General features: G+C 51.3%; 7 protein-coding genes across 7 annotated transcripts; 2 read left to right on the top strand and 5 right to left on the bottom strand.

Moving 5' to 3' along the window:
* Positions 1-538: 538 nt before the first annotated feature.
* Positions 539-1,516, bottom strand: T310_2257 (uncharacterized protein; the record flags this gene model as incomplete). Its single annotated transcript, XM_013474875.1, has 3 exons — positions 539-784; positions 872-1,273; positions 1,361-1,516. 3 exons carry the CDS (start codon positions 1,514-1,516, stop codon positions 539-541), a joined length of 804 nt encoding a protein of 267 aa, XP_013330329.1.
* A 2,117-nt stretch (positions 1,517-3,633) lies between these two features.
* On the top strand, positions 3,634-6,884 carry T310_2256 (AAA family ATPase; the record flags this gene model as incomplete). Its single annotated transcript, XM_013474874.1, has 4 exons — positions 3,634-4,012; positions 4,167-4,652; positions 4,753-6,638; positions 6,726-6,884. The coding sequence occupies 4 exons, from the start codon at positions 3,634-3,636 to the stop codon at positions 6,882-6,884; spliced, it is 2,910 nt and encodes a 969-aa protein (XP_013330328.1).
* A 1,218-nt stretch (positions 6,885-8,102) lies between these two features.
* On the bottom strand, positions 8,103-9,456 carry T310_2255 (Malate dehydrogenase; the record flags this gene model as incomplete). The annotated part of the gene is made up of 6 exons (XM_013474873.1): positions 8,103-8,131; positions 8,192-8,756; positions 8,825-8,919; positions 8,979-9,128; positions 9,207-9,324; positions 9,391-9,456. 6 exons carry the CDS (start codon positions 9,454-9,456, stop codon positions 8,103-8,105), a joined length of 1,023 nt encoding a protein of 340 aa, XP_013330327.1.
* A 748-nt stretch (positions 9,457-10,204) lies between these two features.
* T310_2254 (Membrin) lies at positions 10,205-11,154 on the bottom strand (the record flags this gene model as incomplete). Its single annotated transcript, XM_013474872.1, has 4 exons — positions 10,205-10,657; positions 10,723-10,904; positions 10,978-11,077; positions 11,152-11,154. The coding sequence occupies 4 exons, from the start codon at positions 11,152-11,154 to the stop codon at positions 10,205-10,207; spliced, it is 738 nt and encodes a 245-aa protein (XP_013330326.1).
* A 2,216-nt stretch (positions 11,155-13,370) lies between these two features.
* T310_2253 (Alpha-galactosidase) lies at positions 13,371-15,685 on the bottom strand (the record flags this gene model as incomplete). Its single annotated transcript, XM_013474871.1, has 5 exons — positions 13,371-14,133; positions 14,198-14,996; positions 15,059-15,115; positions 15,174-15,472; positions 15,555-15,685. 5 exons carry the CDS (start codon positions 15,683-15,685, stop codon positions 13,371-13,373), a joined length of 2,049 nt encoding a protein of 682 aa, XP_013330325.1.
* A 671-nt stretch (positions 15,686-16,356) lies between these two features.
* Positions 16,357-17,708, bottom strand: T310_2252 (Dihydrolipoyllysine-residue acetyltransferase; the record flags this gene model as incomplete). Its single annotated transcript, XM_013474870.1, has 2 exons — positions 16,357-17,445; positions 17,511-17,708. The coding sequence occupies 2 exons, from the start codon at positions 17,706-17,708 to the stop codon at positions 16,357-16,359; spliced, it is 1,287 nt and encodes a 428-aa protein (XP_013330324.1).
* An 807-nt stretch (positions 17,709-18,515) lies between these two features.
* T310_2251 (Guanyl-nucleotide exchange factor (Sec7)) lies at positions 18,516-24,819 on the top strand (the record flags this gene model as incomplete). Its single annotated transcript, XM_013474869.1, has 6 exons — positions 18,516-20,228; positions 20,284-20,468; positions 20,538-22,798; positions 22,878-23,274; positions 23,331-24,407; positions 24,477-24,819. 6 exons carry the CDS (start codon positions 18,516-18,518, stop codon positions 24,817-24,819), a joined length of 5,976 nt encoding a protein of 1,991 aa, XP_013330323.1.
* Between the last annotated feature and the right edge of the window lie 334 nt (positions 24,820-25,153).

Genomic DNA, 25,153 nt, shown 5'->3' with positions numbered 1-25,153 from the left:
ATACTATATACCCTTGTCCGATCAAGCCCTGGCTTGACGTGCTGGGAGAGATCGAGTTCAACATCTCTGTCGAAATTGCATTTAAGAAATGCAACTTTGTTGATTCGATCTCTTCCCGATTTATATGGGTTAGCATATCATCATACCTATATATGTGTGCATGTCTGTATGATCATGAATGAAAAGAGAGAAAAAAAAAAGCAGTGTTATCTTAATGATTTCCTACGGTTTCTGATTATAGTAAAAATCTTTTTTAGGGTCTATTGTTTTCTTCTGACTGGTGTTATCACCACTTCAGATTTTTTTTGCTACTTCTTTCCTCAAACGTTGGTACAACATTTCCTATGTCCGGCTACCTGATGTTCTCTTTCTTCTATCCCTGCAAGACAAGACGAAAGACAAGTGTGCTGACCCAGGTACTGAAAAGGTTGAAACAAGAAAGAAGAAAATAAAATGAGACAGACAAATGGAAGGAAACACAATGACAATGCGTGCAGGTGCTCTGTTTCATACAGGTCTGTCTCCATCGCACAGCAACCTACGCCTCATCGTCAGCGACTTCCTGGACATATTCTTCGACCTTGACGTTGACATTGCCATTGCCATTGCCAGCCTGCATGCTAGTCGCAGTACGGCCCTTGCTCAGCTCCTTGAACTTCTTCAGACACGACGCCGGAGGGTACTGGTCTCCTCCTTTAGCCACGATAGCAGCAGCAATCTTGGTCCATTTCTCTGCCTCGAATTTCTCTTCGATTTCCTTCTTGGCTTGAAGGAGTCTCTCCACCTGAAAGATAAGAAAAAAAAAAGAAAGAGTCCAGGTCAGAAGATCCTTTTCTCGTCAAAGGTTTGCTTGTGATTAAACTAGACTTACGTCTTCATCCTTGAAAACCGCCAAATTGGCCCTCAGGCGACTGTAGCGCTTGCACAGAGTCCCCGACGCGGTTTTCACTCCCGTCATCGCCTCCCACGCGGTGCTGATCTCTGCCCAGCTTTTGCCTTCGACTTCGCGCATGCGGATGAGCATGCGGTCTTCCTTGCTGGCGGACTCGTACGAGATGGAGATTTCTTTTTTCGGGGTGGTTGCACCGGAACGAGTAGTAGTCTTGGTCTTCTTTGAGGGGGTGGTGGTTTGCTTGTTCTCGAGCTCGGTCTCGTTCTCGTCCTCCTCGGCTTCTGCTGAGGTCGTCGGGTTGGTGGCAGTGTTTGTGGGAACGGCCTTCTTGCGACCGCGTTTGCGGGGAGTTGGGGTTGGAGTCGCGTCAGTGGTATCAGGCTGTATACAGTATTAGTATTGATAGGCAGTGAACAGGGTTGCTTCTGAAATGTATGTGATGCAGCTAGATGTGCATGCAGTATGTACCTCCTGGCTGCTTTCAACATCAACATCTCCTTCCATCTTGATATCATCCATGGTGACAGTATCGTCAGAAACCTCCAGTTTCACATTCTTGCTCAGCTTGTGGTTATCACCAGCAGGGATAATACCATTGCCAGCAGCTGGGTTTGTCTTGTTCATGTTGATGGGGGTGAATGGTGGCATTTATTGTCACGTCAACCCTGCAGATGTCTTTCATCAGATAAGTAAGGAGTATGTGAGAGAAAGAGAGGCAAGTAAGGCAAGAGAATAAAAAGCAAACTACTTACTTAGTTAGATGCCTTGGTAGGAATAGCAATAGAAATGTAAGAACTCTTCAGATGTGAGGTGTGCGGTATGCCATGCAAAGAGATGATAGTAGAAGTGAGGGATAGTAGAAGAAGAGATCGCGTCCAGAACTAGGAAGAAGCCGAATCAAAAATCCCTTAAGGTAGGTAAGTTGACTTGAGTGTTTATTTACAGCACGATAGCAAGCAAGCACATAACTACCTAGGTAGATATAACTGACTGCGCTACACTGCGATAACTTGACTTAATTCACATTGCAGACTAGTTAATAAGTACAAGGGAGTGACAGATAATTCCCTTCTATTCTGTCATCATTTCCTAGCAGTGACCTTTCTAGAGATCAGATGAAGAATGATCTCATCTCAGGGCAGTGAATATATGTACTGTACAGAATGTAGCCATATCATGCGGGAAGAGCTGGAGAGCTAGATAGCAACACAGTACCTGAGTATGTCAGCCATATTTAATATATCGATGAGATGAAAGTGAAGGAAGGATGTGATAAGAACAAAGATTGCTTGTATCGATTATATAGCTGTGGTATTCCCTGATTTGGCAAAGTTTCTCTTTCAGAGTCTGATCTACAGAGTAAGAGATTAAATCAGATTAGGTTGGCAGGACCTTGTTTTCCTTGGTACATACATAGCAGGTAGGTACCTCATTCATACTTTTTATTATTTCATGAAGTTGCTAGCAAGAAAGTATTATCTATCTCTGTTCAGACATAATATACACAGTACCAATCTTATCAGTATTAACCTTGATGCTCTGTTATTCCTCTCCTTAATAAGGGACAGGATTTAGGTAGGATTAGATGCAGATGGATCGAGTCTTGATTGATTAAAAGAGGGGGAAATAAGAGCCGGTGTTCGTGCTTCGATCACTCGTCTTGCAGGATTAGTTTCTGCAGACTTGATCAACTGCAGCCAGGTACAGCTGTGTTCTTTCTGGGGTAGTATAGTCGAATCCCCACATCTGCCTGGTCATATTTCTTGAACAGGCATGACATCTTCGAGATAGGCGCATATAGATACCGGGGACAGTCATCGTCCAATGCGCTCTTCCTGTCCTACTTATCTATCACATCAGCATGTACAGTACAGAGTACATGCATCTCTGTACTCCAGACAGGATCCATTCCATTGGCGACAGGCGAGATCGCCTTGCAGAGGCGCTGCAGGTCTGGAACACTGAGTTCGCATCCAGACGGACGGGCACTACAGCATCACTTTGAATCATCCATGCACGCCTAGATCGAGGGAAAAGTCGGTGTTGTCTCCGCTGCCAATAAGACTCGCAGCGCGCTGAGTGGACCGTGGTTTACAGTTACCTCCCTGGCCGATTTCTTTTTGTATGTGAAACCGATCGATTCACGGCTGCCAGGTTGATCCCATGGAACACTGAAAGACAGCCGTGGGAGGCAACAAAGGGGAAACAAGCTTGCTCGTCGCTTGAGTCACAGAGTGATCGCCAGGCAGGCTAGCTAAGACACGAACGGTTCCTGGCTGGCCAGTGACATCTGCCGCCTGCGATGCGGAGTTCTTTCAGCCTCGCGCGCGGCATCATCCATCGAAGGGGCCTTGCAGCGCGTGTGGATGCCCAGCAGCACTGGCGCAGCCAAAGAGAACACTGCAGCGCCCAATGAGTGGTCTGCAGACAGACAGGCAGCATTGATGCCTCGCCAGCTGGTGCAGCGCGCTTGTCAAAGACGTCCGGCTGCCTAAAGCGACAGACAGGCCATAAATAGCTTGTATATCCTCGGATCGCAGCGAATCTTCTCTCCAGCTTCTCTCTGGCCTGGCAGTGACTGGCTGCTGGCTCACCGCCCGGACAGCGCATTGTGCAACCTGCGTTCATTCACGACGGTGAGTTCTGGCAGGCCGCACAACGACCACCTCTCTTCTCCTCACTCCGCACAATGGTTTGACTTTCTCTTCGCGTTGATCGCAAGTTGACCTTTCCAGGTGATTATGCCTGTTGAGCCAGACGCCAGCGGCACCCAGCAAGCCTCTGCTCAGCCCGACCGCTATCCTGGCCCAGAGTCTCCTACCCCAGGCTTCATGCCGCCTGAAGCTCCACAGCGGCCCACCGACCAGCTCCAGCACGACCTAGAATCCGAAGCTATTCGCGCCAACATGTCGGAGCCCGCAGCCCAGCAGTCGTCAACGACCCCGTCGACTGCGGCTGCTGCAGCATCCCCATCAGCCAAGGAAGAAGTAGGGCTCCCACCAGAAGAGACAGTGCCAAAATCAGAAAGCAAGACGGGAGCTGCTGTGCCTGAGAATGCCACCAAAAAGCCCCATTGCAAGAAGCCCGTCAGTAAGCATGCTACCGCCAAGAACAAGGCTGGTAAGAAGGCCAAGAAGAGCAAAAAACAGAGCAAAGAAAGCTCTTCTTCCAGCGACGACGATACCACGTCTGACGACGAGTCGGATGACATCTCCGACTTGAGCGACTCGGAATCAGAAGACTCTGAGAGCGACGACAACGATACCGATATCAGCGACTCGCCCAAGCACAGCAGGAAACACAAGACCAAAACCAAAGTCATCAAATCTAAAAAGAAGAATAAGAAGAAAAATACGCGCGCACAAGGAGGACGACTATTCCGATACCGAGTCCTACGAGAGTAGTGATGATGAGTCCTCTTCTCTAGACGAAAAGGCTCGTAAGAAAGCTGCTAAGAAGCGCAAGGCCAAGAAGAAGGCCGCCAAGAAGCTTCGTTCCAAGGAGTACTCGTCCGACGACTCAGAGGAGGACGAAGAGGAAGAAGAAGATGCAGCGTCGGAGGAGAGGGCGATTCTGCGGGCCAAAAGGCTGGCCTCCCGTTTGCGCGAGAGACGCGCTCGTCTACATGCCAGGGGGAAAGGATCGAGCTTGAAACGAATTTCGTCAGACAGCCAGAGTGATGGGCTCAAGGTTAGCGGTCATAAGAACAAGAGCAAGAAGAAGAGGGCTTCCAAGGTTGCATTCAAGCGGGTTGATGAGCGTAAGACGCCTCTGCCTTTACGAGCACACAAAGATCTGTCGCTAATACGGATGATACACAACAGTGTGGGACAGCACTATCCACAACTACAAATTGACAGAAACCAGGGATGACCCCGGTGCGAACGAGTTTGACCAGTACATCTTTACAGTGCGTCGCAAGTTTGACTGGGAGAATAAGTACCAGGAAACGGTCGTGGACATCAAGAGCAAGCCCCTGCGGGATGCGCTGGCCAAGGTCATGGACGGGGTCAAGGGCGTGAGCTTGGTGCAGGAAACGCCGGTCGTCGACCCGAACATGCTCTTTCTGTACCTGGAAGAGACCCGGGCGTACATGAAAGAGCTGAAGAAGCTCGCCAGCACGGAGAAAAAGAAGCGGGCCAGGAAGCTGGCAGCGACCAAAGCGGCGCATCTCAAGGTCCTCGTCAAGTACCTGGACACCGACTACGCGGAGACCAAAAAGACCCTCTACCCGCTGCTCGAGTCCAACATGATTACCTTTGACCTTCTCTGGGCGCTGTTCAAGCCCAACACGATTGCCTACACGTCCACCTACGGCAATGCAGATGAGCCCCGCGCCTTCAAGATCGAGTACGTCAGCAAGGAGTCGTCCTTCATGAAGGGCCAGTGGTATGTTATTGAGGGCCGGTACCTGGAATACGACGGCAAATCGTTCGGCATGGGCACCATGGCGGCAGAGGTCGAGTCCTTCAAGGGGGCTCGCAAAATCACCAGTCTGGCCTGCTACCCTCTGAAATACCACCGGGAGGCGGACGAACTCAGAGCCAAGCTCATCGAGCGAGGCAAGAAGTTCGTTGCTCTCCGGGGCATGAACTATCGCTTCCACAAGGGCATGGCCTTCTTCAAGAAGAAGCGGTCCATCATCAAGGTCAACATCAACGGACGAGTCATGATCGACCCGGCCCTGCACCGTCGCATCAACCCCAACTACCCCATCAGCACGGTCCGGCCGAAGGATCCCGACATCCTCAACTCATCGTCTGACGAGGACGACAGTGATGTCGGAGGCTGCTGCGGTGGAGGATCCGATTCGGGCACGGACCGGGGGAACCTGAGCCATGGTGAATCGGAGCGGACCAGGCCGAGATACAAGGTCGTCCGTGACAAGAAGGGCAAGGCGCATGTGGTCGAGATTGAGGTGGACGACAACGGCAACGAGATCCAGAAAGAAGACATTGACAAGATCGACAGCGACGCCAAGGACGATGTCTCGGAGCCCGAGTTCAGCGAGGAGGAGCTTCTCATCGCCAGCCCCGTCGTGCTGGGGTTTGCCTTCAGCGAGAAACTTTGGCTGGAGTTCACCGTATCCGGCATCACCGAGATCGAGTGGAACGAGGGCGCCTTCGACTCGCTCGTGCTGCCGGACAATCAGAAATCGATCGTCCGGGCTCTGGTGGAATCGCACACGTTCCACGCGGCGCAGAACATCGACGATGTCATCCAGGGCAAGGGCAAGGGTCTGGTTGCGGTGCTGCACGGGCCGCCGGGGACGGGGAAGACGCTGACGGCGGAGGGCATCGCGGAGCTCCTCAAGCGGCCGCTGTACATGGTGAGCGCGGGCGAGCTGGGGACCGACTCGCGGACGCTGGAAGGCGAGCTCAACAAGATCCTCGACATTGCGCACTCGTGGGGCGCGGTCCTGTTGCTCGACGAGGCGGACGTCTTCCTGGAGAAGCGCACGATCCAGGACATCCACCGCAACGCGCTCGTCAGCATCTTCCTGCGGCTGCTCGAGTACTTCCAGGGGATATTGTTCCTGACGACGAACCGGGTGGAGACGTTCGACGACGCGTTCCAGTCGCGCATCCACATCGCATTGCGCTATGGCGATCTCACGACCAAAGCCAAGCGGAGCGTGTGGAAGATGTTTCTGGACAAAGTGCGCTCCATCGATGGCGTCGAGACTGCGACATTTACCGACAAGGATTTGGATGCGTTGGCACGGCATAATCTGAACGGACGGCAGGTGTGTCTACATCATCTCATAAATACATCTATCTCATTCTCAGATATTATGTGATCGTCGATAACTAACCTGCTTTTTTGTATATAGATCAAAAACTCCGTCCGCACCGCCCAAGCACTCGCCGTCAACGAAAAAACCGCCCTGTCAATGTCCCACATCAAGCGCGTCCTGGAAGTCGCCGAGACGTTCGATCACGATCTGCGGGGAGGAACGGGATACATGGATGCGATGAGGAGTTACACGTAGATCTAGAACTGGTGGTGGTGGCATCTACAACGTGGTATTTTTTTTTGCTCTTTCTGGCTGGAAAATTCCTTTTTTACCCTTTACGCCTGTTCGTCTTCGTCTTCTGGTTCTGGTTCTTGTTCTGGATTTGACTCGATTTGACTTGATTTGACTTATTCTACTATTATTACCCCCTGTTTACTCCACGCACCGTCCTACCTCCGTCCCCCTCCCACCGTCCTCTTCATCGTCATTCTCATCAAACTACATACATACATACATACATGTTCCAGTCGAGTGCATACACGTATGTATGTATGTATGTACCCCCCTCCACCCCCTTCACCTCCTTTACCTACCTACCTACTTACTTACTTACCTTTCCCTATCTATTTTGCCTCTGCATGCATGTATGTACTGTACACGGCACAACAATCATGTACTGTATGTACACCATCATCATCGTCATCATTATCAATCAGCATTAAGTAATTGGTCTTGTCCTGTCATTGTCCTGTCCTGTCATGTCCTGTCATGATATGATACAATATGATATTGATATGTTATGATATGAGAGGAAAAAACATTCTTACATGAAATAAAAAAATAACTAAGGGTTTGTTGGTAATGAACAACAGTTCTTCTTCTTCCCTCTTCCTCCTAAGTCCTAAGGCCCCCCCCCCCCCACCAAAAAAGGAACAAAGCTCAAGTCCGTCTCAGAGCCAGAAGCCAGATTATATATACATATGCATGAAACAACCATGTACCAGTACGAGTCTTGCTTAAGCAGAGGTTGGGCTAGTTGGTATTATATATCACTTACTTATTCCTGCTTCGTAGTTGTTTTTAGTAGGAGGTGACTAGGTCCAGGCATCTCTATACTCCATACAGCTGTATTCTGTATGTACCCTATGTATGTATGCTTGTCATTCTTTCTTGTTGACTGATTGATCCATTTCTCTAATTAATTGGATTTGAATCGTCTAGGCAAGCGGTTGCTACATGTGCTTGTTCCTGCCTCTGTCTGTCTCTCGTCTATGCCCACACCTACTATTAAAAAACTACGAGTAATAAGGACAATTGGAAAATATTAGGTTGGTTGTTGTTAAGATATTCTTTGTTTTCTAATGAAACGTCACGTAGAAACTGTTTTACATCGTTAAAGGGACACAGTCAGAGACAGATACACACAGTGGCACAATTGTGGTTGTGTGCGAGTTTATTATTAATGGATATCGTTTAAGGGTTGTTCTTGACGAAGTCGATACCTGGAAAAAAAAATCGTTAGCCTCCTGAATAGGCTGTGCCAGCCAATGCAGCTGACTCACCCTTCTGGATGTTCTTCTTGAGGTCGGCAAAGGCAGCCTCGAGCAACTTCTCCTCGTACGGGGAGACCTTGCCAACCGGCAGGACCTTCTCGGCACCGTTCGGGCCAAGCTCGACGCGGGAGGCGAAGAAGTCAATGCCCTGGTCCTTGTACAGAGGGCTGTCGACAAAGCTGGGCTCGACAACGCCCTTGACGCCCGAGGCCGCCTTGAGCAGAGACTCGGCGAAACGAGCACCGGCGAAGGCCATGGAGAGGGTGGCAGAGCCAGCGCCATCCTTGGCCTTGACGACCTCGTCACCCCCGAACTGGATGCGGTTGACCAGCTTGTCACGGGTCTCGCCCTCAATGTCGGGGTGGTTGGACTGGGAGATCAGAGGAACGATGGTGACGCCGGAGTGGCCACCAACGACGGTCACCTCCTCGTTGGCCGGGTCGGTGTTCTTGACCTCGGAGATGAAGCGCGAGGCACGGACAACGTCCAGGGTCGTGACACCGAAGAGGCGCTTGGGGTTGTAGACACCCTTGGACTTGAAGACCTCGGCAACAATGGGGACAGTAGAGTTGACCTGCTCATGTTAGAACGCACCGGCGAAATAGATTGAACGTCGTGCAAGCTGGTATGGATGGCACTTACAGGGTTGGAGATCACCAGGATGTTGGCGTTAGGAGAGGCCTCAGCAGCAGCCTTGGCGAGGTCACGGACAATAGAAGCGTTGGTGTTGAAGAGGTCTATTCAACAGCAAATTAGACAGACTCCGGCAGCTTAACTGCACAATCCCATTCCATACCGTCACGGGTCATGCCGGGCTTGCGAGGAACACCGGCGGGGATGAGGACGATCTCAGAGCCCTTGAGAGCATCCCGAAGGCCTTCGGGAGTGGGCTGATAGCCAGTGACGGTGCTGTTGGTGTTGATGTGGCTCAGGTCAGCAGCGACACCTGTACGATAAGAGTTCTCTCGTCAGCTTGATTTCTGGCAAGAGTTTGTATGCGTCTGTGCTCGCGAGTGGAAGTTACCAGGGCCTCCGCGGATGTCGTAGAGAGCGAGCTCGGTGACGCGAGGGTTGAGCTTCATCAAGAGAGAAAGGGGCTGGCCAATGCCACCAGCGGCACCAAGGATGGCGACCTTGGAGGACTGCAACGCTCAACGTCAGCAACTGGTGGTCGTGAGAAGCTGCGGTCAGACGGAGAGAAAGCGCACCTGGCGAGCAGAGGCAGAGAAAGCCCGCTTCTGGAAGAGGTTGAAGGCCTGGCGAGTAGCAAACATGGTGAGGTCTCTAGAGGAATGAAAAGGGGGTATCGAATTGGAAAGTGATCAATTGAAGGAGTCAACTCCTGGAGATGGTGCAAGGCGGACGGAGAGACGCAAAAGTTCGAAGAAGAGGTTGGCTTGACAGCGTCGCGTTCCGAGGGCTAAAATCGCGCCAGCACGGTCCGCATTTCCGAGCAGCCCGTACGGAGCACTCCGGTGAACAACAAAGGCCAGCTGGCACCCGCATTGCTCCATCCAAGCTGCAAACTTCCATCTAACCGATAATAACACTGCCTATGCAGCAGCGGTCTTGGAGCATCTCATATAGCGCCAATGAGTACTACACAGTACGTTTTACAATGCGTATCTTGAAGGAATTTTGGCTCTCTTCATTATTGACGAAGTCCTTGTTTGCATCTGATCTCATAACTGTACATATAAACAACGCCGCCAGGACTGTAACATATACTGCATATACGAAGAAGCTGATTAAATGCCAGCTCGGGCATCAGTAGCTGGAGATAGAAAGATTGAGGAGCTTCATCGAAGCCAGACAAAACCATAAAAAGCTCAAATGGCAACCAAGCAACCTTTCCCCCCATACCCAAGACACCGAGAACACCGTAATTGCCTGCAAAGGAATCAGCATCGTGAAATGACATTCGCACAGGCCATGGTCATACCTGATTCATAACGCCCACTATAAAGTTTGCATCACGTCGTATCCGGAGTTAATTCCATTGCTTTGACTGGTAGCCTTTCGTCACCTTAGGAAGTGAAGAACGGCCCAGCAGAACAGGAAAAACACCACAACACCACCCCAGAAGATCCATTTGTCCTGTTTTGCCCTGCGCTCCACCATCCGAATTGTATCGCCACTGATTCCCAGCGTGTTCGCGACGCTGTACAATCGACGTTGCGTGTTTTTCAATATTTCACGCTGTTGGCTGAGATCGGCCAGTACAGCCCGACCGCGGTCGAGAAACTCGTCGAGCTGGGCGTTGGTGCTGGCGATAAATGATTGCTCCCGAAGGGCGTGGGCTTCACGGGTATAGTTTGCAGGCGAGGCACCAAAGCTTAACCCCGAGCCCGAAGTAGAACTCGAGTTGGCGAACGCAGAGGTTCGAGGTAGAGAAGAATCTGCGTAGGGGTTCTCAGGGGTGGCAGCATGATGTGGGCGACGACCGAGGAGCTCATTGCGATTCGATACCGATTGCTTTGCAGATGAAAGTCAGCTTTATAAGAGTTCAAGGGAAATACTTATATCCACGATAAACCTACAGCTTCTTCTCGCTCTTTCCGTAACCGTTCAAACTGTTGTCTATAATCCGCAAGGGCCGTCCGAAAGTTCTTCACTCGCTCGAAAGCTTTTTCTTGCTTTTCCGGAATGAGTTCTCGTTTTGACAGCGCCGAATAGTCATCGATGGTTCGTGAGAAGGACGCTAGAGATGCTGATATTTGTCCTGGATAAGTGAAAAATACAAAATTAGCTTCATTTGTAAGGGGGCAAAAAGCGAGCATGCACACAAGACACACCTTGAAGAGCTGCGGAGGTCGTCGCAGGAGATTCTGCGAAAATGTCAAGGTCGCGCCGTATAGCAGAGGACTGCTTCAAGGCGGAATTGAACAGAGAATTCTGCACGCCAAAAAAAGCTGTCAGATCCATATAGCGCACAAATAGTAGCTGTGCGAATATGTCGGTGAGCTCACCATCTCGAATATAAGCCACCAAGGCGGGCGAGCGAAGGCTACCCAAACGATCTCATGCAAAATCGAAGATCGTCAGGAAAATTCAATCCTGGGACCAGCAACCAGAAGATCCTTTTCAATTAATTTGCAATGAAGTCGAACTATACGACGCGGAGTAGTTCTCCTAAGCAACCGATGATACTGGGTGGATCTCCGGAGGACACATGGCAGATACAGCTGTGACGCGCCTCACCGCCTTCGGCGGAGTGCAGCGGACGTCAACAAAAATAGTCATTGATTCCACATGAACTGTCCCCGATTTCTTATTATTGTACTCCTATTGATCTACCTTAACCAAACAATAATAGTCGCAACTCCTCATTTCACTTATTGAAAGACATACCATTTTCCACGCTGTTTTTTTCACATGCCCAACAGTGCCACAACTCGCAATGACGCTGAAACTAACAGCACAGAAGATATACACATCTCGGGCAGTTTGATAGGGCATATGCTTATCTATACTCCGTACATGCTCGCCCGGACAGCTCCTTTACTTCTGACAGCAGTTGATGCCCCAGAACCTTTTACAACAATTATATTAAGATCCAACGAGCAAGGAGTTGCAAATGGTATATTATTGATCATTCAACAGAAGACGTCTGTCGCAACGTGGTATAATACATGGCATCGCACCCTAAAAGAGATGCAGAGAGAAACAAATCTGCCCTCCAGCATTCGACATAAGGAGAACTAAGAGCAGAGATGTCCATAAGCTATCCGGAAGAATTAGGCGCTCCATGTGGCTGAATGGAGCCTTCTCGATCGAGCTGCATGAATTTACGCCTTGGTCGGCTAATCAATTATTTCTTCGGGTATTTATTCTGGAGAAGCCATCTGCAGCAGAAAGAATTGTTAATCACGACGAGTGTGATAGATGGCCATGTGTCCATAGAACGGGACGACCTACTTGCTGACGAAGTAATCTGCTGCACCGAAGAGGCTAACAGCTCCTGTCCAGAGACCGACAACTTCCCAGGAAAGTTTTCCCTCTGCGTGCTTCCGGTACGCGGCAAATCCTAGCCCCGTGCTGACCGCACTGATCAAGAAGGCGTTTCCAAGGAAACAGGGTTGTTCGCGTTGCGAAGCAAGCTCTTGCTCTTAGCATTTGCTTTCTCCTTCTTGCTGGCTCCTTCACCACTGGTTTTCTCTTTAGCTACTTGCTCTTCAGCTTCATGTTGAAGTCTCTCAGCTTGTGTGGCTGCCTTCGAAGGTTGATTCTCGAAGTTGGAATGCACGGATTGGACATGTGGCGAGCCAACATCGGCTTGCGAGGCGGTACTTCCTGACTGCCTCTCGACTTGCGGTTGGGGTGGGGCACGACTTGAGGCAAAAAGTCAGCCATAGGTATACAGACGACCATGACTCAGGACGAAGAACTTACGCCTATGAGACTGCAAGTCAGTGATCGATGATAGCTTTCAAGAAAGCGAGGACCAATCAAACTTACCTCTTCCGGAGACTGTTTTGCCCCTCTGGCAGCAGCTGCAGCGTACGACATAGTAGAATGGATCCTGCTTTGAGCGGTGGTTAAAACAGCGATAGAAGCTGTGAGATTAACAGTGGTCAAACGCAGATCTTGTCGATGCTTGGCTGCTACCTCGAGCTCCAGGACAGGACTTACGAATGAGGGGTAACAGCGAGTTATGGGGATAGTCGAGAATGGTCGGATGACACCGAATGGGACCAGAAGACTACTTAAGATGCTGCGACAGAGCATGTGCCGGATCTGCCTGGGCCTTGGACGAGGAACATCACGTCATAGATGTGACTCAGTGGACCGGCTGCACGTGTCCGGCTGCCAAGATGATGCCTGTCAATTGGTCTCCTGTCCAATCGGAGACCCGGCACATGATTTAACATACCAGCAGACCCGAATAGAGTGCGGGCCCGTCGGGGGCTTGGCAGTTATCCGCCGCGCAGGGCTGACTATGTATGGAGTAGAGCAGTTGCCCAGCGCGGAGAGATCTAAAATCAGATCTTATTGCATGTGATGGATGGGTCGTCCCAAAAGACTCCAGAGAGTCAAACACCGGCTAGGCTGGACTCAACAGGCTACAGTGAGCTGACTACGTATTGCTTTATTCTAGTTCCTGTCGCTTTCCTCGGCCCATTCATTCAGCATTCGTCCAAAGTGGTCAAAATATCAACCAGGTAATAGTTCAAGTTGTCCAAATCAATCAATCATACAGTCGCAAGCCCACAAAGTCCGCACCATACGGCTGTACTCCCTCGTCACCTCCCTGGTTCCCTATCACCACCGTGTTTTCTCCATTCCTCCACCCATCAACCAAAACGCCAAAGGTCGCGCTATCCCACCAGCCACGGCCTGGTCCGAAGAGCTCGCTGTGCTTCCCAGAAAGAGGCACCTCGATCCTCGTCGGTGGTCCGCCGTTGACCGAGATTGTCAGATTCCGAGAATTGGAGCCCGTGGTCCACGAGGTTGAAAAGGCAATGTCGTTGTTGATGTAGTCGATCTCGAGGTATTTCCCTGCAGTCGTAGTAGCAGCAGTAGTATTATCGCCACTGCCAGACACCACCGTGGCAGGGATAGTGATGCTTGCATTACCTGTCGGGCTGATATAGCCGATTTTGGACCCGACAGGCAGGCAGAATCCCGCATCGCAAGTCTCGGGTTTGGCGGATCCCACAGGTGTAAACGATGTACAGGGATAGTATGTCCCCGATGGGGAGGTGACGTTTATGTAACTGATAATTGGAGACGGCGAAATCGTGATCGTGTTCGATGAACCTGCTGACAGCGAGATGTTGACCGAGATTTGGCTCTCAGTCGGTTGCACCTTGGCAGACGTCTTGAATCCCCCGAGGCTCGTTCGGATCGTTATTTCGCTCGAGTGAGATGATCCGGGAGCAAACGCGATTGTCAACTGGTACTGGCTGCTAGTGGTCTCGGCATAGATGTTTTCAAAAGTTGTCGAGTGCCTGCTAAGCGGTCAGCGTCCCTTATTTTTTTTTTCCTGTCAAGGGAAGAGGGGTTAGGACTGACCCATCTGAAGTTGCAAAAATATCAGCAGGATACTTCCCTGCTTCTGTTGTCCCGGCCAGTTCTACCAACATCGTTCCATGAGCTGCCACGTTCGCAGTGTACGACGTACGGACGTTCGTGGCTGCGCTTTCGTCCCAGATGTTCCGCAGCGTCTGCGCGTGTTGTAGGCCTACGACAGGGAGATCCAGCGTCAAGTTCCTCGATTCATCCGCCCAGTTGATCAATGCAGCCACTGTCTTCCCACCCGATATGGGCCCGCTCCACACTTCAAAGCCCTCTTCGGTCCATCTCCTCTTCAGACTGGCACTCACACCAAGCGGGTCTTGGTTGTAGCTGATGACATCCTTCTGTTTCAAGATCTGGAGCGAGGCATCTCTGATCGTCGTCAAGGTATCATTCAACGCGGCACCGATGGTCAGGGGGCTTTTCAGGATCGCCCAAAGGGAAAAGTGCGTCTGCTCTTCCGGGATCGTAAACACATTGTTCCCCACCTCGAGCATATCGAGGTCTGGCCAGTGGCCAGGTCCGGCAAAAGAAGTCTGCGGCACGGCCTGGTTGAGGATCCTGAAGATCGTCCGCCACGCGGGGATTATGTCGTTGGAAATTCGCCAGGTGTTGCCCAGAGAGGGAGCCCAGAGCGCGGGGAAATCGACGCCCCAGTCACAGATTTGGAAAAGGATTTTCCGATCCACACTGGCCAGCGCCTTTGTCATGTTCGCGTAGCGGAACGATGGCGAGGTGCTCGGTGTATAATCCGCATCTGGATACCCAGCGGCTGCATCAGAATAGCAGTTGTCGTCTGGAAGGAAGATCAGTATCAATCAATGCGACGGGCGCAAGAAGAGACACAACAGCACGTACATTTCAACGCATCCGCTTTCCAGGCAGCGAACGTCTCTGCGTCCTGTTGTTCATGGACTTGATTCGAATTAACCACGCCGGCCAATGCACATCCCGGGGGAGTCAAAGCCCTTACATAAACTTCCTACTTGATCAGGGGGTCCTCCACAAGTCTTAATCCCCGCATCTTGATAGACGCCAAAGAGAAGCCCCAGATCGTGAATGTACTGCCCTAGTGCCGGGAATCCACTCGGAAACAGCGTTTCATTCCAGGTCAAGGACCCATTGGGGAGTCGGTAGGGGACCGTCCAGCCGCAATCAGTTGTGACATATCGATAGCCAAGGGTATCAAGGCCAAAGTCCACGAGAGCCTTCGCGTTTGACTGGATGATCGATTCGTTCGGGGAGCATGAGTAGTGGTTGTAGGAGTTCCATCTTCACGGTTCATATATGAATGAGCCAAGCTGTATCTAGCTAGAATAATAATAATAATAACTCTTCACAAGACGAGACTTACCCCATTGGAGGTGTGATTGCCAGTCCATTGTCTAACCTAGGTTCCAACCTTGTGGATGCCAGTGCACCACAGCTGGTAAATAGTAAATATGAAGAGAGTGCATAGTAGCTAAGACTAGGATATCTTGTCATCTTGGCATAGAAAAAGCAGGATAAGCGTAGCAAGATGATGAACTCCTATCCTACATATTATTCCAACAGAGCTGACCATCATTATCAGTAATGGCCATAGCCATGGGTTATATAAAGCACTACTCCGTACGGAGTACACCCCAGGCTACTACTAGAGACTCTTTCAAAACAGCGCATAATGCGGGGATTCCGGGGAAAAAGCGCAGCGCGGAGAGAATTTCTCCATGAGCCGGTGGGAATGGCCACTAAAAACAGCATCGTTGTTGATGATGGTGATCTTTTCCTGAAAAGGGCTGTCTCACATCACGGAGTTGAACTTGGGACTCCTCTTTCTTCTCTTCGCCCGGAGATTGCGCCGGTGAATTTGTTTTTTTCTGCTTGCCGATGCATGCGTGCCATTGGAGGGAAATCTCCGGTGGAGTCTTATTACACTCGGTCGCCATTCATTATTACAGCTCTGCTCTCATTATTGAATCGTTGATTATATATAAATGACGAGATCGGATCGAAAATCTCTCAGGGCTAATAACGACAACAAAGGAAAGTGAGTTTTGGTACAGATTAGGAAACAGGGTCAGGATGACAATCCAGTACCCCCGGACAATTAACTACATCCTACACCCCGTATTCCCTGCATTCCCCCCAAAACACCCATCGACATTATTAGTAGCTTACAACAAGAGCTCCAGCGGGTTCTCCACAACCCTCTTCAGTTCCTTAATCCACTCTCCACCAACAGCGCCGTCAACCACCTTGTGGTCAAAGCTTCCAGTGACCACGATCTGGTCGTCCCATTCGACGGAGGTGCCTTCCTCAGTCTCCTTGGGAACAGGCACCTTGCGGATGGTACCGACAGCGAGGATAGCAGCCTGAGGAGGGTTGATCACGGCCGTGAATCGTTCAACGGCCGGGTTCATTCCCAAGTTGCTGATCGTAAAGGTGCCACCCTGGTACTCCTCCGGCTTGAGCTTGTTGTCACGGGCACGCTTGCCAAGGTCCTTGATCTGGTTCGAAATGCTGGCCAGGCCGAGGTTCTGAACATTCTTAACCACGGGCGTAATGAGACCAGAAGGAGTGGCGACGGCCACGCTGATGTCGACCGTCTTGTGCTGTCGGATGACCACCTGTCCGTTCTCCTCGTGCCAGCTGGAGTTGACAGCCGGCACCTTCATGAGAGCCGCAGCGCATGCCTTGACAAGGAAGTCGTTAACAGAGAGCTTGTACCTGCCCTCCGCCGACGCGTTGAGGGCTTCGCGAAGTTTCAGGAGCTTGGTCACAGACAGGGTGGCCGACACGAAGTAGTGGGGGTTGTCGTGCATCGATTGCTTTAGTCGGTTGGCAATGGTCTTGCGCATCGACGTAAGAGGGATATCTTCGTAGGTAGGGCCGGCGGCAGCAGCAGACACACTGGGCTTGTACTTCTCAACGTCCTCCTTGGTGATCTGACCACCTCGTCCCGTGCCCTTGAGCGCCTTGATCGGCACACCCTTCTCCAGAGCCAAAGCTTTCGCAGCAGGGCTAATCTGAGGTTCCCGGTCGAGCGCCGGCTGCAGCCTCTCCCCAGTAACTTCGGGCTCCACGGCCTCGGGCTTGGACTCAACTGCTGCTGTGGGAGCAGGCTGCTTCGGGGCCTCGTCGGCAGCACCCTTGGACTCCTCAACAGGTTTCTTAGCGGGCGCCTTGTCTCCGCCAGCGTCTTCCAGAGTGAAGGATTCGAACGGCGCAATATCCGTACCCTCCTCCACCAGAACGGCGATGGGCTACGACACACGAAGTCAGTTCACCTAGTCCCGTGCGCCATGGGCCAATTCGATAGGGAACTCACGTTTCCGACAGACACATCCTTCTCACCAGCCTCTTTCAGGATCTTGGCAAGAACACCTTCCTCCTGAAATTCAAAGTCCATCTGCGCCTTATCGGTCTCGATTTCTACCAGCACCTCACCGGGACTGATGGCGTCACCGGCCTTCTTGTGCCATGCTCCAATGTTTCCAGAGGTCATCGTTGGAGACAATGCGGGCATGGTAATGATGGTGTGCGGAGGGTAGGCTGAGAATAAGGCATGTTAGGAGCGAGGAATTCTGGCAATTGGTAGCGAGGGTGTGAGGTAGCTGGATAACGTACACTTAGAGGAGTAGTAACGAGATAAGGCAGAGACGAGAGGTAATTGGGGTCTGTTGAGACCACAGGAATGGTCAGCATCATCAATTAAACCTCAAGGCATTCGGAACTAAGAGCGCTTTATACCGAACAGCATCTTTCAGCCTGTAGACGCTCTGAGGACGCCTCAGGTAAGAGGCGCCCTTGAGCAGCATGACGTTTGGGGTGCGCATCCTGACAGCAGCAGAGGCAACCTTGGTGCCAGATGCTGCCAATGACAAACGAAATAAACCCCACGGCCCACAGACGACAGCAGAGAGGATGGGAGGGCAGGAGCGACAGCAGGGACGGGCCTGGGAGGGAGAGGAAGACTGTACACAGCTGGCGTGTTGGGGGAGGACCTGGAACTTTTCTTGTTGAGCTCCGGTGAGAAGAACGGAGCAACTCGGGCGCGCAACTCCGAACGGGTGCCTGCTTACATAAGCCGTTTGGCGCCGGCTGCGCTGCTGGCGACTGGCGGCGGCCGTACCGGGCCCGTGGCAGGTAGAAGACACGCTGCACGATCAGAGCTCAGCCCGTGGGCGGTGGCATTCCTAACTGGGCTATGCTGGCAGGAACACACCCCCTTCTTCGATTCTGATCCCTCTCGCCCGCCTGTGCCCTAGGAATTCAATGCGGACACTCTCTCACACTTCCCGGCTCGAAATCCTCAGGCCGGAGTCGCGCATCAATGGCTGAAACGCAGCTCGACGCTGCAGATGGCCCGGAGCGGACCTCTGCAGCCGCATCCCAGATAGAGAACACGGAAAACGGACAGACAGACGCTGGATCGCCGCCACTGCTGAAGGCAGATAAGGATGACTTGCCTTCTGGGGCTGAATGGAAGGCAATAAGCACGGGGGAGAACACGGAAACGCACGAGTCTGCGACTGGCTCTCCCGACAATGCCGCCGTTACCCCGAAACAAGAGAATGCGCCCGATTTGGAGACTGCGCAGAGCGAGGACGTTCGAGAAGGCCCTCATGAGGGCGTCGAAGTCGAAACAGGTCCGGACAGTTCGAGGGAACCCCACCCTGAACGTCAAGAGACGCTAGGAGAGACGGCCCAGGATGAGCCAGCACAGGCCTTGAGAATACGCTCGGATTCGAGGTCTACCGTTGCTACGCAAGCTACGCATCGATCGACTCCCATTAGTTCGACTGTGTTCGTGGTCACGGCCCTCGATGCGATCGCAGCCTCCAAGGAAGCGCGGAAGAGCAAGGAATTGGAGGATGCCGTGCAGCTGGCTCTTGCGAACATCAAGCAGTCCGACAGGCAGCAGCTGGACCCCGAAGTCATCTTTCGTCCTCTTCAGCTGGCCACCAGGACCTTTAGCATACCGCTCCAGGTAACTGCGTTGGACTGCATCGGCAAACTGATCACATACTCCTATTTTGCCTTCCCATCCAACCGACCATCCACCATTCCGGAAAACGAGCCTGCGTCGGAACAGCAGCTCCCTCTAATCGAACGCGCTATAGAGACAATCTGTGACTGCTTCGAAAATGAGGCGACCCCTGTCGAAATCCAACAGCAGATCATCAAGTCCCTTTTGGCAGCTGTCCTCAATGACAAGATCGTCGTGCATGGAGCTGGTCTGCTGAAAGCCGTTCGTCAGATCTACAACATATTCATTTATTCCAAGTCGAGCCAAAATCAGCAAATCGCCCAGGGTTCGCTTACGCAGATGGTCGGTACTGTCTTTGATCGAGTCCGCATGAGGCTTGACATGAAAGAGGCTCGCATGAGAGAAGCCGAGGGCCACAACGACAACTCCCCGGAGACAGTGACTATTGACCCGGCGGATGGGTCTCAGATCACGGAGTCAGAAGGGCCCGCCGAACCTGCCTCAACCGTCGTCTCCGATCAGCCGGTGACCAAAGAGCCCACGGAGAAGCTTACACTGCAAAGCTTCGAATCTAGTAAAGATGATACCATGGTCAATGACAATGCGCCGACGATGGTGACACGCGTGAAACACACCCATCAGTCTGCTGCCGATTCCGCGGATGACAGAGAAGATGTCGAGGGATCAGCTGATGAAGTGGATGAAATCTATGTCAAAGATGCTTTTCTGGTTTTCAGAGCTCTGTGCAAGCTGAGCCATAAGGTTCTCACCCATGATCAACAGCAAGACCTCAAGTCTCAGAATATGCGGTCCAAACTGCTATCTCTGCATCTGATCCATTATCTCATGAACAACCACACTGCCGTTTTCACGTCGCCTCTTGCCACAATTAGAAACACCTCCAATCCCTCAGAGTCTATGACGCTTCTGCACGCTATCCGGCCTCATCTCTGCCTTAGCCTCAGCCGGAATGGATCCAGCTCAATTCCAAAGGTGTTTGAAGTGTGTGCCGAGATTTTCTGGCTCATGTTCAAGCACATGAGAGTGATGTTCAAGGTTAGTAGCTTATCACGCCCATCAGGCCAACTTCGATATCTAACTGTGCCCTCAGAAAGAGCTGGAGGTCTTCTTTAAAGAGATCTACCTCGCCATACTCGAGAGACGGAATTCGCCCGCCTTTCAGAAGCAGTACTTTATGGACATCCTCGAGAGACTGTCAACTGATCCTCGGGCATTGGTTGAGGTATACCTCAATTACGACTGCGATCGGACTGCGCTGGAGAATATTTTCCAAAAGTACGTGAACCGAATCGATCTGCACGTGTAATCTTTTTGGTGGCTGGAATGGTGCTTACATATGTATAGCGTGATCGAACAACTATCCCGATTTTCCAGCATGCCCGCCACAGTTACAGCAGCTCAGCAACAGCACTATCAAGAAAATCGTACAAAAGTGTCTAATGCGACCGAATGGCATCAACGCGGTACACTTCCGCCCTCTCTGACAACCACAAGCATGACCACCCACCCCGCCCCGAATTCGCAAAGCGTGCCTCCTGAATTTGCAATGAAACACCAAGCACTGGAATGCTTAGTGGAGATCTTGCGGTCGCTGGATAATTGGTCCTCTCAGCGCTTAGCAAATCCTACCATCACCCGGGAGGATCTGTCGCGAAAGTCAACAGATAACTCAAGGGAATCGTTGGACACATCGGCAGTTGCTGCTGCGGCTCCATCGCCAAGGTCGCCAAGGTTGGAACATGCAGACGGCGGAACTGGTCGGTCCACACCCGTGGCTGAGGATGACCCCAATGAGATCGAGAAGGTCAAGCAGAGAAAAACCGCTCTGATCAACGCTGTGCAGCAATTCAACTTTAAGCCAAAACGCGGGATCAAGCTCTTGCTGCAGGAAGGCTTCATCCGATCTGACTCCCCACAGGATATCGCCACCTTTTTGCTTCGGAATGATCGTCTCGACAAAGCCATGATAGGGGAATATCTTGGTGAAGGAGATCCGGAAAATATTGCCATCATGCATGCATTCGTGGATCTAATGGACTTCTCCAAACTTCGGTTTGTTGATGCTCTCCGTCGATTTCTCCAGTGCTTTCGGTTGCCCGGGGAAGCTCAGAAGATCGACCGTTTTATGCTCAAATTTGCCCAGCGCTACGTTGAAAATAACCCCAATGCATTTGCCAATGCAGACACGGCATATGTACTGGCATATTCGGTCATCATGCTTAATACCGACCAGCACAGCAGCAAGCTGAAAGGGCGCCGAATGACGAAGGAGGACTTCATCAAAAACAACCGGGGCATTAACGACAACCAGGATCTGCCTGACGAATATCTTGGGGCTATATTCGATGAGATTGCTAACAATGAAATTGTGCTTGATACCGAAAGAGAGCATGCTGCGAACCTCGGCGTTCAGACTTCCGCTCCTGCCGGCTTCGCATCCAGAGCTAGTCAGGTACTGGCCACGGTCGGGAGAGATACCCAGGGCGAAAAATACGCCCAAGCGTCCGAGGAAATGGCCAATAAGACAGAGCAACTGTATAGAAGCTTGATTCGAGCGCAGCGCAAGACGGCGATGAGGGAAGCACTGTCGCGATTCATTCCTGCATCGTCAGTACGGCATGTTGGTTCTATGTTCAATGTGACGTGGATGTCTTTCCTCTCTGGCTTGTCAGGCGCAGTTCAAGATACGCAAAATGTCGAGACGGTAAGACTGTGCATGGATGGCATGAAGCTGGCGATACGAATTTCTTGTGCCTTCGACCTGGAAACTCCACGAGTGGCCTTTGTGACGGCTCTGGCTAAGTTCACGAACCTTGGCAACCTCCGAGAAATGACTGCCAAGAACGTTGAGGCATTGAAGACATTGCTAGAAGTGGCCCTCTCCGAGGGTAACAATCTACGAGGATCTTGGAGGGAGATTCTCACGTGCGTCAGTCAGCTCGATCGATTCCAGCTGCTGAGCGATGGAGTCGACGAAGGAGCATTGCCTGATGTCTCGAGAGCACGGATTGTCACTCCAACATCCATTGAGCCCTCTCGCAAGTCGATGCAGTCTTCGAGGCGCCCACGGCCACGTTCTGCAAACGGTTCGTTGTCTTTCCGGCCAGAGGTTGCAATGGAAAGCCGCTCCACGGAAATGGTACGCGGTGTAGACCGGATTTTCACAAACACAGCGAATCTTTCCGAGGAGGCCATTGTGGATTTCGTACGCGCCCTGAGCGATGTGAGCTGGCAGGAGATCCAGTCCTCAGGACAAAGCGACTCTCCTCGCACTTACAGTCTTCAGAAACTCGTGGAAATCAGTTATTACAATATGACGCGAGTCAGAATCGAGTGGTCCAAAATCTGGGAAGTATTGGGTGCGCATTTCAACCAAGTTGGCTGCCATAACAACACAACTGTTGTGTTCTTTGCACTGGACTCCCTACGTCAACTCTCCATGCGTTTCATGGAAATTGAGGAGCTTCCAGGGTTCAAATTCCAGAAAGACTTTCTCAAACCATTTGAACACATCATGGCGAACAGCAATACTGTCACCGTGAAGGACATGGTCCTTCGGTGTCTCATCCAGATGATCCAAGCACGGGGCGATAATATTCGGTCCGGTTGGAAAACGATGTTTGGGGTCTTCACTGTTGCTGCTCGAGAGCCTTATGGTGAGTGTATCGCTCCTATCATTCCCAGCGCGTCCTGGCCCTAACGGAGCAACAGAGGGTATCGTCAACATGGCTTTTGAACATGTCACCCAGATATATAACACTCGTTTTGGGACTGTGATCAGTCAGGGAGCATTTGCAGACTTGATTGTCTGCCTGACGGAATTCTCGAAAAACACCAAGTTCCAGAAGAAATCATTGCAAGCCATAGAGACATTAAAGTCGGCAATTACAAAGATGTTAAAGACCCCCGAGTGTCCGCTTTCGCAGAGACACACGCCCCGTGGGAGCGTATCTGAGGACGCAGGATCAAACGTTGCCCGTCAGCCTGGTCACCACACTCACGAGGAGCAGTTCTGGTACCCGATTTTGATCGCATTCCAGGACGTACTCATGACTGGTGATGACCTCGAAGTTCGTTCACGGTATGATGCCTGTACATTGGCCAAAAACATGAGAAAGAATACTGACTAGAGCATAGAGCACTTACCTACCTTTTCGAGACGCTTATCCGATACGGTGGTGATTTCCCACCCGAGTTCTGGGATGTTCTCTGGAGACAATTGCTGTACCCGATTTTTGTCGTTCTTCAATCTAAATCCGAGATGTCAAAAGTGCCAAACCACGAAGAACTGTCGGTCTGGCTGTCCACAACGATGATCCAAGCATTAAGGAACATGATCACCCTGTTCACTCATTACTTCGATTCCTTGCAATACATGCTTGATCGCTTCTTGGAGCTGTTGACGTTGTGCATCTGTCAGGAGAACGACACTATCGCTCGGATTGGCAGCAACTGCCTACAACAGTTGATTCTGCAAAATGTGACAAAGTTCTCAGAAGAGCACTGGACGAAGATAGTGGGCGCGTTTGTGGAGCTTTTCAGCAGAACAACTGCATACGAGTTATTCACTGCAGCTGCCTCTGCGCCGCCGAAGACTCCGGATGCTTCGAAATCCAATGGGGAGTCAACAACAAATGATGCTACTGCATCTACGGAAGCGCCTGAAGCTATTTCGGACGAGGACACGGCCGGTGCTGCAACGTCAAAAGTGAATGGCTCACAAGATGGAGCTCCAGAGAACGGGGATGCAGGCGATGTTCCAAGTCAGCCGAAAACTACCCAGAATGCTCAAGCTACCGAACTCGAGGATTACCGTCCACAGGCAGATGTACAACAGCAGCCACCCGCAGTGACCTTGGCACGACGCCGATTTTTCAACCGCATCATTACCAACTGTGTCCTCCAATTGCTGATGATTGAGACGGTCCATGAACTTTTCTCGAATGACAGTGTCTACGCGGAGATTCCAAGTCATGAGCTCCTACGGCTCATGGGTCTACTAAAGAAGAGCTATCAGTTTGCGAAGAAGTTCAATGAAAACAAGGAGCTTCGGATGCAACTTTGGCGACAAGGATTTATGAAACAGCCTCCCAACCTGCTAAAACAAGAAAGCGGAAGTGCTGCTACTTACGTCAGTATCCTCTTCCGGATGTACCATGACGACCGAGAAGAGAGGAAAAGTAGCCGTGCGGAAACCGAGGCTGCACTCATTCCGTAAGTCCAATCCTCAACGACTACTCTCTTGTCATAGCAACCGTGATTTTTCTAACTGCTCTCCTGTAGACTCTGCGCAGATATCATACGAAGTTACGTTCGCCTAGATGAGGAGACCCAGCACCGAAATATTGTGGCTTGGCGGCCTGTGGTGGTCGATGTGATCGAAGGGTACACCAACTTCCCGAGGGAAAGCTTTGCACAGCATGTCGAAACATTCTATCCACTGGCCATCGATTTGCTGAGTCGAGACCTCAACTCAGAGATTCGTCTCGCGCTGCAATCCTTGCTTCGGAGGGTTGGTGAGATCAAATTGGGCCTGCCTCCAGTGCAGACTCCGCTTGAACCACCCACCAGCCCCATGCCCCAGCAATATTTCAGCACAGACCGCAGGCCCAGTCGTGGCCGTTGAACATAGAGTACCATTACCTACCTCCCGCACACCCTCAATGTCTTGATTCTGTGTTTGTATTCTTGGATTTTGTCCTCTTCCTTTTTTTTCTTACGAAATTTCTACTTTCTATTCCTGTTTCCTTTGAACGAACAATGACTGTAGAGAGGGTACCGATTTCTACACTTTTTTTTCTATTTTGTGTGTGTGTGTGTGCGCGCGTGTGTTTTTATCTGTGCATTTTTCTGTGCGCCCGGCGTTGTTCCCCCCCTTCTGCAAGATTCCCCGTGTTATGATATAGCCAGGGAACATCACCTAGATACATTTCAGCAGTTGGAGACGCATGGGACGCCTC

Source organism: Rasamsonia emersonii (genome assembly GCF_000968595.1).
Source record: "Rasamsonia emersonii CBS 393.64 chromosome Unknown ctg1118621760018, whole genome shotgun sequence".
NCBI classification, from domain to species: Eukaryota; Fungi; Ascomycota; class Eurotiomycetes; order Eurotiales; family Trichocomaceae; genus Rasamsonia; species Rasamsonia emersonii.
This window is presented reverse-complemented; position numbering and strand designations above follow the sequence as displayed.